The sequence below is a fragment of the Saccoglossus kowalevskii genome, chromosome 8 (assembly GCF_978046115.1).
Source record: "Saccoglossus kowalevskii chromosome 8, keSacKowa6.1, whole genome shotgun sequence".
Classification (NCBI taxonomy): Eukaryota; Metazoa; Hemichordata; class Enteropneusta; family Harrimaniidae; genus Saccoglossus; species Saccoglossus kowalevskii.
This window is the reverse complement of record NC_140648.1, coordinates 23,284,243-23,301,229: the sequence shown is the minus strand read 5'-3', so window position 1 is coordinate 23,301,229 and position 16,987 is coordinate 23,284,243. Positions and strand designations below refer to the sequence as shown.

General features: G+C 33.4%; 1 protein-coding gene across 2 annotated transcripts in view; it reads right to left on the bottom strand.

The window, feature by feature from the left end:
* Positions 1-16,987, bottom strand: part of LOC100369608 (uncharacterized) — a 32,669-nt gene that overhangs the window by 15,164 nt on the left and 518 nt on the right. Inside the window, exons 2-6 of one of the 2 annotated variants that reach the window (XM_085502370.1) lie at positions 12,369-12,480; positions 4,355-4,491; positions 2,490-2,529; positions 1,853-2,010; positions 538-655 (exon numbers count right to left, since the gene is read on the bottom strand). In XM_085502370.1, the coding sequence (XP_085358496.1) occupies positions 538-655; positions 1,853-2,010; positions 2,490-2,529; positions 4,355-4,491; positions 12,369-12,480 (565 nt within the window). The remainder of the gene's footprint in view (positions 1-537; positions 656-1,852; positions 2,011-2,489; positions 2,530-4,354; positions 4,492-12,368; positions 12,481-16,987) is intronic. The other variant, XM_085502371.1, reaches the window with a different exon arrangement.

Here is a 16,987-nt window from a genome sequence, read left to right as displayed (position 1 = left end):
AAGTGATTTATAGTTAATGATTATTATGAACTTAATTCATTGGGTGTGAAAAGCATTCCCTTTTTTTAAATTAGAAAAGTTAGGCTAAGTGTTACGATGACATGCAACACAATTGCTAGAGATAAATTTATTTACACCAACACTGTGACACATGTTCCGTTGTGTATTTCTAAATTCTAATCCATAAATGTATGTATATCAAAACTTTTGTACATCCTATATAAATGGGTGTGTAATGAAACAAAACCATGTAATGGTTTCACAGCGCCATATTATGAATCATTATGAATCTAAATATTTGAGCCAACATTTCTATTAAATTGAAAAAGAAATGGACAATCATCGTCAACAACAAAATAATTTTTTTATTTGCCCTAGTTCATTATTTTAGTATTAATTAATACACATGGTATTGTATATAAATTAGTTAAAAAATTTTCTGCAACAAAACCAACCATGGGCTCTACTGTAGTGATATCGGTAACATAAACCTGTATGATCAGTTTATCCTATCCATCAGTTAATGTATATACTTACAGTAGCTGCCAGTAGTTTGGTTGCTGTGTTTATAATCCTCTCGGCCTCACCTTTGGAAACATAACCTGGTGGTCTGCTTCGTAACTGGACATTACCACCTCGCAGCGAACTTGATTTTCTGTGGACGGGAAAACGTTAAAATTGTTACAAACACAGTAATCACTGTAGGTCTCACCAGTGGCTGTAATTTTAACAGACCAGTGAGCACACCGGGTAAACTGATTCTGATAATGAAATTTTGAGATGAGGTTCACTTTTTAACCTAGCTAGAATCCACTAATGCAAGAAATCATTAAGGTTTACTAATAAAGAAAACACACTTCTAATTTCACAGATTGGACCACTGGACTATAGTACTTTAAGCAGTGAGAATGAGGTTGTCATGGCAATGTATTGATGCTAGGAGATGTCATTCAGATACGATTATATTGTCATGGCTAGGCAATTTCAGCATCATGGTTCTCAAATATTACACAGTTGTCAAAACACTAGACAGATGTTGTATTTTTATTTGTACATTTTAAGGTTTAATTTTTGTACATGATGGGAAAGATGTCTGAGTACAACAGAAATTGCAATTTCTGTAATTTTCACAATTCACTGTATGTTATGCCTGCTCATAAGAAATGTAATTGGCGAGTTTGTCCAATTTTTGTTTGTTCAATAAATAGCGTGCAAGCACATCATGTTGAAAAAAATAAACATTTTTTATTTTTTATCTGAATAGTTGATTTCCCGTTCACTACATGATCTTGCACATTGTGTGAAAGGCATGAACCAAGCCAAACGTCTGATGCTAAAATAGAATGATTCAATTTTGAATTTCTTAATTATACAGCTCAATTTTGAAATGCCAATCTTTTAGAAGGTAATACCAATAAAATTGACAACCAACAAATGTGTATAGCACATTATTAAAGGGGAACCGCTCAATCCGATGGATTGCACCACATGCTCATGAGTAATTAACTCCGCCTCTGTCCACAAAGTAAATGAATGCTTATTATGCTTGCTTACTCAAACTGTGATTGACAGGCATTTTGCATATATTAGCCGCCATTTTAAAATTAGGATTTTTACTTGTCGCGGCACGTTTCTACCAAAAACAACAACATTTATACATCAAAAGCCCAATCAGATAAGTGTAAATGCTAGCATACATATTCATGCCCCGTAGAAATGTATTTGAAATCACAGCTTGATCTCTAAACATTGTAAATGGAACATTTACCAGAGCTCCAGTCATGATGTAAGTGTATTATGTTCAATTTCACACTTAATACTTGATGGCCATAATTGTCGATATGATACGTACTTTCTCCTAGATGGTCCAGCCGAGTATGATCTACTTCCAGCAGAGTATGGTCTAGAACTACTGCCATACCATGTTTTTGCATTTTTCTTTGGTCTGCCGACAGGTTTGGATTCAGTTGCTGGGTCATATACATAAACTCCCTCTGGTAAATAAGGATGCTGAAACACAAGAATAGCCAGTTATAAGGGCTTGCATTGGACTAGATTTTTCTTTTTTGAGAAAATAAATGAAGAAATTGAAAAAAAAATCCTGAAAATACTAATGGGAAATGATGGAATGATCACAAAAAAACAAACAACTTGTATCCCTTGCATGCGCCCTCAGTGACGCAGACTAGCTTTCTAATCAATGTTGTAATTCGTATCACTAACATATGATCTATTTCTGAAAAAAAGCCTGCTTCGTTACTGTAAAATACTTTATTTTAGCTGAAATTTTCGCTGAAATGACTTTTTGGGTGTTTTGCATGGAATTTATTTTCCCTGACAAGTTGGGTGTGAAATATAAGTAAAAAAGGTATATTCGCTGGATTTTATTTTCACTGAATCATTCTTTTCAGCCTGTGCTGTGGACTTGTATTTTTTAACATTGATTATGATATATCATATACACTATATACATTTTGTATTTCACTTACTGTAAATGTTGAATTTCTCATGTGACGTTTTATTTGTTCTCTGAAATAAAAAGAAAAAGGTTACAGACAACTTGTATGAAATATGATAAAATATGTGAAAAATTACCACTGTTCTTTTAGCAAAATCATTACTGTTACAAAGTATTAACAGATTATTACTCAGTTTAGAGAAAACTACACAAACTGTTTCTCACTAATCTTGGGTAGAAAATAAATAAAATAAAAATATATAACACAGAATTTGTTGGTATCATGGTATGCTATACACAAACTGTAAATCAGTAGTGCAATAGGTGATTTTCCGTACAATTGCGAGATCTCGTGAGATGCATGAAAGACACGCGTCGAACGTCTGCCGCAAAAATCAAACGATTTGATTTTGAACTCGAATTTCCTTATTTCGTAGCTCACACCGACCGGCCGATCTTCGACAGAAGAATATTGCTTCCGAATACCCTTACTTAATCGAAATTGCCTATCATCAAATGTGGACAGCACATTATTAAGCATGGAAATATCCCCCAAAATACTTTCGCGTTTGTCGAATCCCACGCGATGTTTTACGCCACTACGACCTTTGTTTGTCCTGTTTTTACGTTCGTTTTTACGCATAACGCGTGATTCTCGCAGTGTACGGAAAATGGTCTATTTATGCTGCTAACAATTTTCGAGACTAGGCAATTTGTGTGCTTTCTTCAGAACAACATTTTGAGAAAGTCATTGTGACTCACTGTCTTAAAAATCTAAAATAAAATTTTCACTGCAGTAACATTTCTCTTTATCGGTTACTGGTACTTGTGAAACAGACCTTGGATGCAAATGGCCATTGAGATTTCATTGAGAGAGAGACACACACACACACACACACACAATCCTTGTTTTTGCATCTCAAGTTGTGTTTTATTCCGTTCACATGACCACAGCATTTGCTAGGAAAAGTGGACAAGTTCTTGGTGGCCTAACATTTAATATCTATTCATGACTATATGATTCTCACAAAATTAAAGCAGATTACAGTAAAACAATTTGTATTCAGCCTAAACAGGCAGCTAAGTAAACACTTTTGAGTGATGGAATATCACCTCTATAGCCTCAGACTAATTCTATTGTACCTTGGGGGCAAGGACGTAACAAACTTACATTCAATAACATGAACTGCATGCATTAGTGTCTGAACCTGTTTTCATTTCAATTGCATACCTTACAATTACACCCAAAAAAACATTACCCAAATAGGTAAAAAATAAAAATGTTTGTACGTTGTAATTTTTTTTTTTTACCTATCTTTGGTTTGTAATAAAGCTTATAGCTGTGAACACAAAGTCACACAGTTATCATCCAAAGCAAATGGTTTTAACAGAGAATAAACAGACATCAATTCACCCAGCAATTAATTAAAAGACTCATGTAAGGTTGTCTTATGTATAACCACAGTCCCTCCACATGGTGTGCTGGGACTGTGGTATAACATACAAAGTTAGTGCTTTAACTAGATATATATTTTAGCAAATTCGTCTCAATGCACGAATTAACTGAATCTTAATTTAGCTACTGTAAAGTGTCAACAATCTCATTGTGAGAATATACTTTATTTCAAATCTAATAGCGATATCTTGAATTATCAAATTTACAGATTACCAAAGTTAGCTAAAATAACTTGTTTTACTGTATTTTGACACTTGTTTTGGGTTTTAAAGGTATGCATATTAATGGCAGCATATGAACAAAATAAAACTGCTTGGTTGGCTGACCACAGACACTGAGGAATTGTTCCCTAATCGCAGAGGTCATCAGAGAGTACAGGTCTCGAACAACTGAATCTGTAATCAATAACTATAAGTGTTATACAAATTATCACCAAGTACCTGATATAAAATTCTCGCTCTGAGTCAATCTCGCAGTCCCTGGCGTTTAAATGATTCAATTTTTGTTTCACCTTCGGGTCATGGAAATAATGTTTGAGACTTCGGTCATGAAGGCCATCATATCGAAGTGTCGATTTCTAGAGAAAAAAAAAAAAGAGAAATATAATATACACATCGGACTTGTGTCACATGGTACCTGTTTTTTTTTTTCTTTTTTTTTGCTGCAAGAAATATTAATGATTTGATATTATTAGTAAGGTCAACAGTTTTTGGAAAGTCACTGTGACCATCGCATGTCTTACGAATTCCAAAGCGATGTTCACTGCTACAAATTCCAGAAAAATAATTAAAATAATTTACAGTGTACTTAAAACTTTTAAGGAATTCTGTGCGTGGATGGCATTTAATTTAATTTGTGAGGGAGTATTGTGTAAAAGTCACTGTGATTTCACTCTACGTAAAAACTTTCAGAATTTTTACAAACGAAAATTTGTCTTCTGCGTAAATAAGGCAGTTGACAGTTACATATAAAATATTACTATTGTCGATGTTTTTATTCAAAATAAATTATTAAATAAACACATGGCATACAACAGATTATTTATTTAGAGTTAACTATTTCATGCTCTCCATATTTTATCACATAACACCCAGTAAATCTATCCATCAACAAATGGAGCTGCTGTACTCATTAGTTTTTAAATAAACCAGTAAAATCACATTTGTATACAGTTCAACCTTCTAGTTGTTATATGCATAACTACCTTTATTTCATTTGCACAAGAGGTTCACTTAGTGGCCACATAATATACCATTGTGGAATTCAGTCCACTTTATATCTCCTATAACCCTTGTATTGTGTGGATTGTTTTTATAGCTGTCTCATTACACTTTTACCTGACACTGCTTAGTTACCTGTACACTGAAGGCAACACAATGGGTTGCTAAGGACATGCATTATCATGAATTACACCTCAGTTTCTGTGTAGTAATAAATCAATGCTCACAGATAAAATTCATTTTATTTAACAAACTGAAAGTTGACTGGTAATTGTTATCATTTACAAAATTAGAATAATTTTTAACCATTTTCATGAGAAAAATTTGACCTACATAGCAATTAATGAGAAAGTAAGGACATTTGTTCAAAAATTTAACTAAGAAATTATGGAAAAATGTCAATGTGCAAAATAAGAAAAAAAAAATATGGTGTTCAAAATTTTTTTTTATAAATGACAGTTGAACAAATTAAAATTAGAGCATATCAAAAAACTGTATGGACAAACAGAAAAATTGAAGTTTAGCGGAGAATATCATTGCCAAAAAATGTCTATTCCTTCGTCATGTTTAAAATTATGATGTTATGATGTCATCATACCTGTCTGTCTGTGTGTGTTATGAACACTGTCATCATACCTGTCTGTCTGTGTGTGTTATGAACACTGTCATCATACCTGTCTGTCTGTGTGTGTTATGAACACTGTCATCATACCTGTCTGTCTGTGTGTGTTATGAACACTGTCATCATACCTGTCTGTCTGTGTGTGTTATGAACACTGTCATCATACCTGTCTGTCTGTGTGTGTTATGAACACTGTCATCATACCTGTCTGTCTGTGCGTGTTATGAACACTGTCATCATACCTGTCTGTCTGTGTGTGTTATGAACACTGTCATCATACCTGTCTGTCTGTGTGTGTTATGAACACTGTCATCATACCTGTCTGTCTGTGTGTGTTATGAACACTGTCATCATACCTGTCTGTCTGTGTGTGTTATGAACACTGTCATCATACCTGTCTGTCTGTGTGTGTTATGAACACTGTCATCATACCTGTCTGTCTGTGTGTGTTATGAACACTGTCATCATACCTGTCTGTCTGTGTGTGTTATGAACACTGTCATCATACCTGTCTGTCTGTGTGTGTTATGAACACTGTCATCATACCTGTCTGTCTGTGTGTGTTATGAACACTGTCATCATACCTGTCTGTCTGTGTGTGTTATGAACACTGTCATCATACCTGTCTGTCTGTGTGTGTTATGAACACTGTCATCATACCTGTCTGTCTGTGTGTGTTATGAACACTGTCATCATACCTGTCTGTCTGTGTGTGTTATGAACACTGTCATCATACCTGTCTGTCTGTGTGTGTTATGAACACTGTCATCATACCTGTCTGTCTGTGTGTGTTATGAACACTGTCATCATACCTGTCTGTCTGTGTGTGTTATGAACACTGTCATCATACCTGTCTGTCTGTGTGTGTTATGAACACTGTCATCATACCTGTCTGTCTGTGTGTGTTATGAACACTGTCATCATACCTGTCTGTCTGTGTGTGTTATGAACACTGTCATCATACCTGTCTGTCTGTGTGTGTTATGAACACTGTCATCATACCTGTCTGTCTGTGTGTGTTATGAACACTGTCATCATACCTGTCTGTCTGTGTGTGTTATGAACACTGTCATCATACCTGTCTGTCTGTGTGTGTTATGAACACTGTCATCATACCTGTCTGTCTGTGTGTGTTATGAACACTGTCATCATACCTGTCTGTCTGTGTGTGTTATGAACACTGTCATCATACCTGTCTGTCTGTGTGTGTTATGAACACTGTCATCATACCTGTCTGTCTGTGTGTGTTATGAACACTGTCATCATACCTGTCTGTCTGTGTGTGTTATGAACACTGTCATCATACCTGTCTGTCTGTGTGTGTTATGAACACTGTCATCATACCTGTCTGTCTGTGTGTGTTATGAACACTGTCATCATACCTGTCTGTCTGTGCGTGTTATGAACACTGTCATCATACCTGTCTGTCTGTGTGTGTGAGTCTTTGGTAACATTAATGTTTACATAGCAATAGTGGGTTTCAGATTCTCCCATTTTGCTTCTCCGGTTACTCAGTATAGCTAACATTGCGCAATCAACGTTTATTCACCTCCAGGCAGCAGGAATATGCAGATTAGGCAGATATTTTACTATACCAGCTTAATATTCACAATTTTTAAACAAAGTTGATTTTAAATGTTATCCACATTTTCGTAAATATTGAATATACGTTTTTTTTATTTATATACACACACCATGAAATTTGACATAAAATATTATTTCTAGCAATTTGGTATACATATATATTGTAAGACATATCTTTCGGGAGATATATGGTATGCCTATTCAGCTTGTGAAAAACTGAGGTAAATCTGCTCATGCACCTTGTAATGTAGTCCAGGGTACTCCAAACTCGTCTATGTATATAATGTTTTTAACAGGTGTGTGAAAATGATATGGCACATATGGTACTATCATTATTTTAATTTTGCAAGAAATAAATTCAAACAAATTCTGTGAATGCCATAAAATCTTGGAATCTCCAAAATTTCTAAGCGTGAAAATATACAGTTTACAGTACATAAGCAAGATAGTGAAAATTGTACAGTCTTTTTATGAGCCAATTATAGGTAATAAGGTCCATGAAAATATTAGGTTTTACCCAATTATTTTGTTCTGTTTTTTTTTTATTTTACTAATTTAATTTATCAAGATTCAAATAAGAATACAATTCAATAAAAATTATCATTATTTATGAAGTCATGACAATTTTGATTTATTCCTTTCTGCCATATTTGTTTGAATGAACCACCAGGGAATTATTAATATAATATGCAGTCTTGAAGACCCGAAGAGAAATTTGTTGCTATCTAAATATTTGCCATTTTGAACAGTATTTATCATTTTCAGCCATCAGCCAGTGTATCTGAAACTTGTCAGTTCTACCATGAAAATATACCAATAAATCTATGCTTTGAGGTCAAAGAATCTGCCTTAGTTGACTTCCAAATGCTGTACCCCCCCCCCAAAATATTACACCCAATTTGTTGTTGCTTCATGCAGATAGGGATAGTTATACTGTGATCACACAGGTAGCAAATTGTGGCGTTCAGAGTTCATTTTAACCCACTGTTGAAAAACTTGATGTGTAAATATAGATAGTGTTCAAACCCTGCGATGAGATAGATGTGAACATGACCTCAAACGGTGACCAAATTTTAAATGAAATGTGAATAGGTATGAACACAAAATTAAATACAATGTATTAGCATCTTTGAGTATCAATTAGGGTGGGTGTAGCCGATTGAGAAGGAATATTTACAAAGCAATCTAGCAAAATTTTAGAATATATCAAATACTACTGTATAACTTAGCAACTGTTGTTGCTAGGATTAAATGACCTCATATAATATGTTAATTGATGGCAATTAGTAAGCTAACATAATTTGTTTGGACTGAATGCTATGTCTGTATACATGTGTCAATACAAACATTTTTCGATTATTCTCCCTCATGTATATTCATAATTGCAGAATCTGTCTCCTATTGATGCTATATAATATCATAACTACATGTAGTTACCCGAGAGATCTGAATAGATGCAGAAGTGGATGCAACATGCTGAGTAAGAGTTGGTGTACCTTTACAATGACATCATTGTCGCTCTGTATTGTGGAATATATCTGCATAACAACAATTTTAGAGGAGATGCGCACTTCCTACATCCCTTTCTAAATTCGCCACTGGATGAATACTAAAATAATTGGTTTTTAAATATAGAGAATTAAATATAAATATAAAAATTCCAAGCTCTGAATGAACTATTAAGTCAAGGCTGGTGGCCACCAATGATTAGGTATTGTACCATGTACTATCAAATAAAAGGAACCTTAGCAACTTACACTTCACTCAAACTATGTCAACAGTAATACCACACATTGTAAGTTTACTTTAAGGTGTGTACTACAATGAAACAATGTTTAACAGCACAAAACTAAATAGTGTTACTGCGTACTAACTACCTAAATGTAGCTTAATACTGTAGAAGCTTAAATGTTAAGAAGATATCAGCAAAATGAATGAAAATAAAACCATGTTAAAAACTAAGCCTTGCACAGTACTGGTATACCTTAATTTTAAATAAAATGGAATGGGTATAGATAGTGGTATAGTATAGGAAATTTTTTTTTTTTGTAAATAAAATACATTTTCTGTATTTATAACTCATTATAAATTAATTATGAGAGTAAAACAACTTATAAATAGATTGAGAGCAGGTACATCTCAACAGGTGCCTTTATTTGTAGAAATTGCATACCTAACTTTATTAATATATATATCACAAAGGCAAAAACAAACTAGAGTAAAGCATAGACCCAAGGCTCTATGAGCAAAGAAAGGAATTCTTTGCTGTATCCAAATCAATTTTTTTTGGGACAAACACGCATAGTTATTGGTAAACAATGAACTTGTTTACTAACGTCCCAGAACAAGTTTTTGCTTGATTTGTTTTTCAGAATTGGTGAACATGCATTAATTTATTTTTAATATTGTTATTTTCATAAAAAAAATATTTTTTTTTCTTCTAAAAATCTAACAAATTTGTGTCACACACAATTTTATCTGATGTGTATGATGATGGAAAACAAATTTTCTGGGCGTATGTTTGGCGTTGTGACTGCAATAACTGTTGGATTAACAAAAATCATCATAATCATGAGTCGCAATATTTGACTTCCGCTAAAAAATCACCACATTGTTGAAATGCTAAGACATCAACAATAGATAAAATATGTAGTCATTTATATGTTGGCTCCATATGCCAATTATGCACCAATAACTAGATGACAGGACATCAGGAGTGAATTATTTTAATGGATTTGGCATTCTTTGAACAACAAAGTAACAGCCTGTAACCATGACTACTATGAAGTATGTCCATGTAATGCTACCAGTGACACAGTGACCAAGAATTAAATATCATAATTATTTTCATAGTTTTGAAGTGTTATCACTGTGATTGAATTGCCATGCCAACAGTAGATACCAGAATCAAACACCATTTTCGATACAAATTTATCAGTACTCTGAATTGTTTTTAATTTTGTGAAAAGCAAGTTTTAGGAAATTTGGTAAAATGTTAGATATTTTGTACCAGTTAATATTTCACTGAGTCATGTGACTTTGCATAAATGCACTCAATTATTATGAGATAGCACTCAGGTTTTAATTTGCTGGATTTTCTCAGTGAAAAAAATAATGAAATTAAACCCCATATCATATAGTATAATTTAAGTGTAATTTATAGCTATACAAGAGCAGCATACAACCTATTAAATAGAAGTGATTAAAATATTACATTTTTTGTTTTGTTACATAATTTACTTGAACACAGGTGGTCGATTTTCAGTTCAGTGACCATGCCTACTCTTTTTTATCTAGATTTTGTGAGCAACCGCATAAAATAAAGCCATATTGTAAAAGGTCACATAATGGAATCTCATAAAAACACATTAAACAAACATTAATTTTGTGAAACTCATTTTCTGGGAAATTTGGTAGTAGTGAAAATTTTACAGCGATTCTTTAAACAGGAAGTCAAATTGACTTTTAGGAAAATAATACAGTCACTATGAACACAATAGTAGTCAAGTAGTCAAATTACGAACAGGTCTAGGGATGAAATTTGTGACAGATTACTGTAAAATACTTTATTTTCACTTGGAATTAATTTTCGCTATTTTCGCTGTAGGAATGATTCAGTGAAAGTAAAATTCAGTGAATATACCTATTTTCCTATGTTTTACCTTCAACTCATCAAAAATCAGTGAAAATAAATTCCATACAAAACACCCAAAAAAATTTTTTCAGCGAAAATTAATTCCAGCTAAAATAAAGTATTTTACAATATATTACTGCAAACCACCGTAATTTCAAACAAGACAAATATTAGCCAGTAAGTGAAAATTTTGCAACAATGAAAATACCACTTGGGTCCTACAACATTGTCTAAAAATCTTCAAATCATGGACAATGAAGAAAATAGATGATAGTAATTATTTAACTACGGTACATAAATTGCAGTGGTCTCCCCAGGCATCTTTGACCATGGTGGTTTTACCAGACTCAAACTTTCAACAAACAAACAAACAAAAACAATAGTTATAAAATGATAATGAATACTTGTAAATTAATTGTAAAAATTGTTTAATAAAAGATATGAAATTGACCGGGAATTGAAATGAAACCATCTGCAGTGTTCTTCACAGAAGTGATACAGAATGTGCCACAGCTCTACGCAAATTGGTTTTATTTGTAAATTTTTTGGGAGATTTGGGTTTGATAATTTTCCAGTATATGACTGTGATGATAAAAATTGCAAATTTTAGTAAATGTATATCAACTCATTATAAAAATGTATATAACATGTACCGTAACAAAATATGCATATTCTGTGCATAAGGCGCTGAAGAACAAAACTCTAACGCAATTAAATTAACTACAGTATTAAATAATAAAAAAAGGAATTCTATTAATTATTACTTAAAATTACTGTCATCGCCATATTGTTCCGAATATCAAAACAGCAACATTGCCTGCTCAGTTGCTGACTGGTTTGCTATGCGTGCCTGGAGATCGTTACGTTTAAACCAACTTCAACAGGAAAGGTCAATCTAATATAGGGGGACCCAGACATGTTGAATAAAAATAGAAGATCACGATGCGATTGCCTTTCAATTTATTCCATTCAATCGTATAAATTTGTATATAATAAATGGCAAAGTTATCCAACTAAAATGTATGTACTAACAGAGTAGGAAATGTCAGAACACGGTCCATAGTGAGACTGGTGCATGTCATAATGCTCGTGAATGAGAGGATTCAGCCGAACGTAAATGTGGTTGGACTAAACAGTTCTAATCATGTAACGATCTTGAGACGTGCATAACAAACCAATCAGCAACTCAGCTGACAATGTTGCTGTTTTGGTGTTCAGAACAATATGGCAAAGACAGTAATAATGCTAAGAATTACTTTTTGAATTTTTAAATCAAATTCCAGTCGTAGCATTTTAGAGTTTATTTCTCGGCTCGCCAAACGAATAAAATCATATCTTTGTTTATACACCAAAGTGCACCATGCATGTCAGATATATTGTAATTCTTAGCTTACCGCTTTCCTACGCTCACTTACTGGCTTCTTTGCTGGGTAATGTTGTCGTGGTAACTCAGGACCCGATAAATCAAATCCATCTTCTAATCTTTTAATTTCCATATAATATTTTCTGAAAAAAAAAAGAAATATAAAAGTTGATGATATAATGTTACATAGAGCTGACTACTGTATGTCTCCATGACAAAGTAAATCAATAATAAAACAAAAGAGTGTTATTCTTGTATTTGATGAATTTAGCAGAAATCAATACAAATTGACTCGCATCGATTACAAGAAAGAGACAAATTGTGTCATACAGTGCTGTGTTTGATATGGCTTCCATATGCAAAATACTAGTGTATGCAAATTTATTTTAAAATTATTTTATCTAGAATATGCAGCATGATAAAATTATACATATATTGTATTTGCTCTATTACAAGCATCTTCAATAGCAGCGTATATAAAAATAAAATCACATTTGTTGTATACTGAATCATTAAAATTTTACTTATTTTTACCATAGAAACACCTCTGTAATTTACGTTGCATTGTGATCACTGATTTGTATATACATTTGTACATATACATTTTCTAATAGAGCAAATTACGGTAATAAATTATTTCAACCACATTTACATTTGAGCCCTATAGCTATATGTATATGCTGGTGGGCAGAAACCAATAGAACACACATAAAGACAACTGCATAGTTAAAATTACACCCAATCAATTTGATTTTCGTTTAAATGTTTACCATCACTTGCTCATGACTGCCACTCAAGTGCATACTTATGAATTGCAGTAAGAACTAACCTCCTTACAACTGCAATGAACTCAATTACAATACGGTATAATGCAATAAATCTCACACTTGACTGTTGGCAGTTTTAACAATGACTCTATAGCTATATGCAATAATAGCACAGGAAATTGAAACAAATGGTCTTTTCAAAGTGACTAATCTGAAGATATAAAGCTGTAGGAAAACAGATTATAATGCCATAAATAAATAAAATAATAGCAGTGTTTGTTTGTAGCCAAGAGCTTAGATAATCGAATTGCAGATAAGAAATGTTAAAAACAAACTACTACATTATTTAACCTTTTAGGCGAGATATGACATTGATCGGCTACAAGCACCATAGAGGAGAACCTCTCAATAACCTGGGGTCTGCAATAAGTGCTTATTTAAAAAAATCAATGATATAAACTAATGCTTATCTTTCCCCCTGTCTCATTATTCTCCTAAGACAACATCTGATATAAACATTCATTGAAAAGATTACAGTTACAATAATGTTTGGGCACAGTTTACTCTGTCATTTGTGTCAAACTATTATGTCAAAGTTTGTATACGGTAAAGCACCACATGCATGATGTACTGTAAAATACTTTATTTTCGCTTGGAATTAATTGTTACTATTTTCGCCAAAGGAATGATTTAGTGAAAATAAAATCCAGCATTTTTCGTATATTTTTGATTGAACTGTTAATAAAACAGTGAAAATAAAATCAATACAAAACAAATAAGTCTTTTCAGCAAAAATTAAATTCCAGGTAAAATAAAGTATTTTACAGTACTGCATGATTGGTTACCATCAAATTAATAAACCCAACTTAACATAACTTCCTCCCAAAGTGACTTTCCATTTAGGGTCAAGAGTTCCATTTATTATAAGCATGGAACTATAAACCATTTATACCGGTAGTTCTATGTTATAAGAAAACCACTAATTGTCCATTCCTTTGCACAGCACAACACTATGCAACTGTCAGCTACCAACACAACCTTCGCACGCTGGCAGATCATCTGTTGACAGCGACACATAAAGTAGCCATGGCAACACAGTTTGTACCCATGCACTATAAAATGTTCATGCCTATACTATCATGTAAGTCTGATATGGTAGGTACAGCATTGACTGAGACCACTAGCTGTGACTTCACTGTATCACATTTCTCCATAGGTGGTGGTAGAATAAGCAAAAACACATTATACAGCTTTCTGGGAGTGTTGCAATAATGATGAGTGCCTTTTTTATAGTTTCAGAAATAGATCCCATTCTCTCTGGTACATATAATGATTTTGTGGGTTAACTAAATTACATGTATTTAGTTGAAGCATAGAGCTAAAAAGCTCTATATCTATATTATAATAATATAGTCTAGAAACATGTGTTGTATCCCCTCCAATTGGTTGGTTGGCAGGCACTTGGGTGGAACTATTTTGTTGATATACACACAACACTAAATTAATTTAGTTTCAACAACAAGTATGCCAATTATCATTTATAAAAAGTAAGGGTTGCATTGTTATATGTATTCAATCAGGCCAACAATGCAAAAGAATGATGACCAGAACCCAGTACATTTAGAGTTACAGCAGCAAAGCATTCTAGTGGAAGAATTATAAATCATTTAAAATATATGATTGATGATACAATGGCATTCGTGAAAATCAGTGTGATCCCATGTAACTTCAGGACCTCAGTGAAATATTTACACTGCAAATATTAATGAATATCACTGATTCAAAAAACTTGTATGTCCCGCACAAAATTAAACTGAAGCGGTTTACAGTTGCGCCAAAAGCAACGTGGCATTGAATTGTTAGCAATTTTCACTTACAATTAGTACAATTACTAGTAGAATTATATAATGAATTTCTATTTGATATCCAACACTGTTATAGTGTGTTTCATTATTGGCTTATTCATACCGTACCCCAAGAACCATACATGATGTTGTTTTAAGATCAATAAATCTTAAGGGCGTACAATGTACTAGTAAAACTAATTTCATGACACAACTGTTACTTTGTTCACGTAACTTTTGAGTCCTTCTAAGACCATTTGTAATTTATCTGGAATAAAAGACTTTTGACACTGACATGCCCTTATGACCTAACTAAATAGTTTTGAGTTGTTGCGGACATGGGAGAACACTGACGGTTTTGTAGTACATACAAAGTATCAGTAGATAATGAATGGGAAGCCATTGTGTTGTTGCTGCTCCTTTTTGTTAGAGAGTTGTACCACCTAGAATTCCAAACCATGGATTATGTATCCAAACGTAATTTTTAAAGGGGGAGCTGTCAATCTTAGGGATTGCACCAGGGAGTTATGGGACACTATTAGAAGTTTACCTAACGCATCTGTCTTTTGTTTGCCATTGTTATATTAATCCAGGAAATAAACCTGTAGTGAGATTTGGATGTCCTATTAAACCTCAGACTACTAATACAACAAACTGGCAACGCCTATTGTTTAAGGTGTTAATCGCCTTAGTTGTATATTCTATGTGTGCCAAGCTCAGCAATATTGACATAGACACTGTCAAAGTTTACCAAACATAGATATTCTGTACACTTCGCGCTTCTTCGGAAATTGCTTATTTCTCTGTAAAAACGGATCTAGACATTTTCAAAACAGGAGATGCGTTCTGAACATTTTGACCTTTGCAGCTGTATAAGAATTTTAAGAATCGGCCAACATGTAGGCGAGTTACAAGTAACTGAATGTCTTAGTATATACCTCAAATAGTTTTTGAATATATAATGATTTTGCGGAAGGTTTTTGACATTTTTTCGGAAAGGGCATATCGCTGCATTTCGAGTGATCATACCACTTTGTGTGTTTCTGTGTTGAGGGGTGCTGAAACATGGGATAGCTGGTGTCATATACATGATATCCCTCAGTGTATCAGCGTAATCCGGTTATCGATAAAAACTGGGGGTGTGTTATTAGTAAGTGATAAATGCGTTGTTCATAACTACCGTCCTCAGATTCACTGGATTCTTCCATAAAATTGATTTTCGAATTCCGGTGTGGTCATGGAGGTAATAAGAATTAGCTATGTCCTGCGATAGTTGATTGGAATATGAATTGATCTTGTGTTATTTTGTGAGAAGTGTGCAGAATATCCGGTGTTTCGCAACGTTTACTAGATATAAGAATTGATAACCTAAACAAGCGTGGCAGCATTACTTCAATAGAAAACGCCATGTTGCCGGTCTGTTAGTTGTCTGAGATTAAACCACAGTCCCTCTACAGCTGTGAGGAAATTGAAGGGTCTATTAAAAAAGAGAAATATCTACAATTTTTTAATTTAGCTATTTTCGCTGATAGGTAAATCTGCTAATTGTATCCAATAGAATAACAATAGAACTTATTGTTCATCTGTCGTGAATTTGAACCCAGTGAAAAGACTCAGACTTCTAAAATAGTGAAAATAAATAGTTTTACAGTATAGTGATGCTGACAGGAAATGTAACAAGCATTTCATCAAGACTCAACCAGGTAGCTGTTACTTATTTTATCATCATTCTATTGACAAATGTCACAATTTAAAATTAAAAGTAATTTAATAATTTTTGGATAGAGAATGGCATATTAAGATCAAGAGATAAAGAAGAACAGTTCTATCATGTTTTAGTTCCATGGTTCTATGAACACTAACGACCAATATATACTTACTCTTCCTAATATACCAGTAACACTAACAGTGGTAAACGGAAGTCACTAAGCTGTCAGAATTTGGTTGGTATTTGCTTTTCAAATTTCTGGGCCATCCTTTTTAAGTCAACTGTCTCACAATACCCTAATAAAGACGAAGTCAGTTTATTTTCAAAGCAT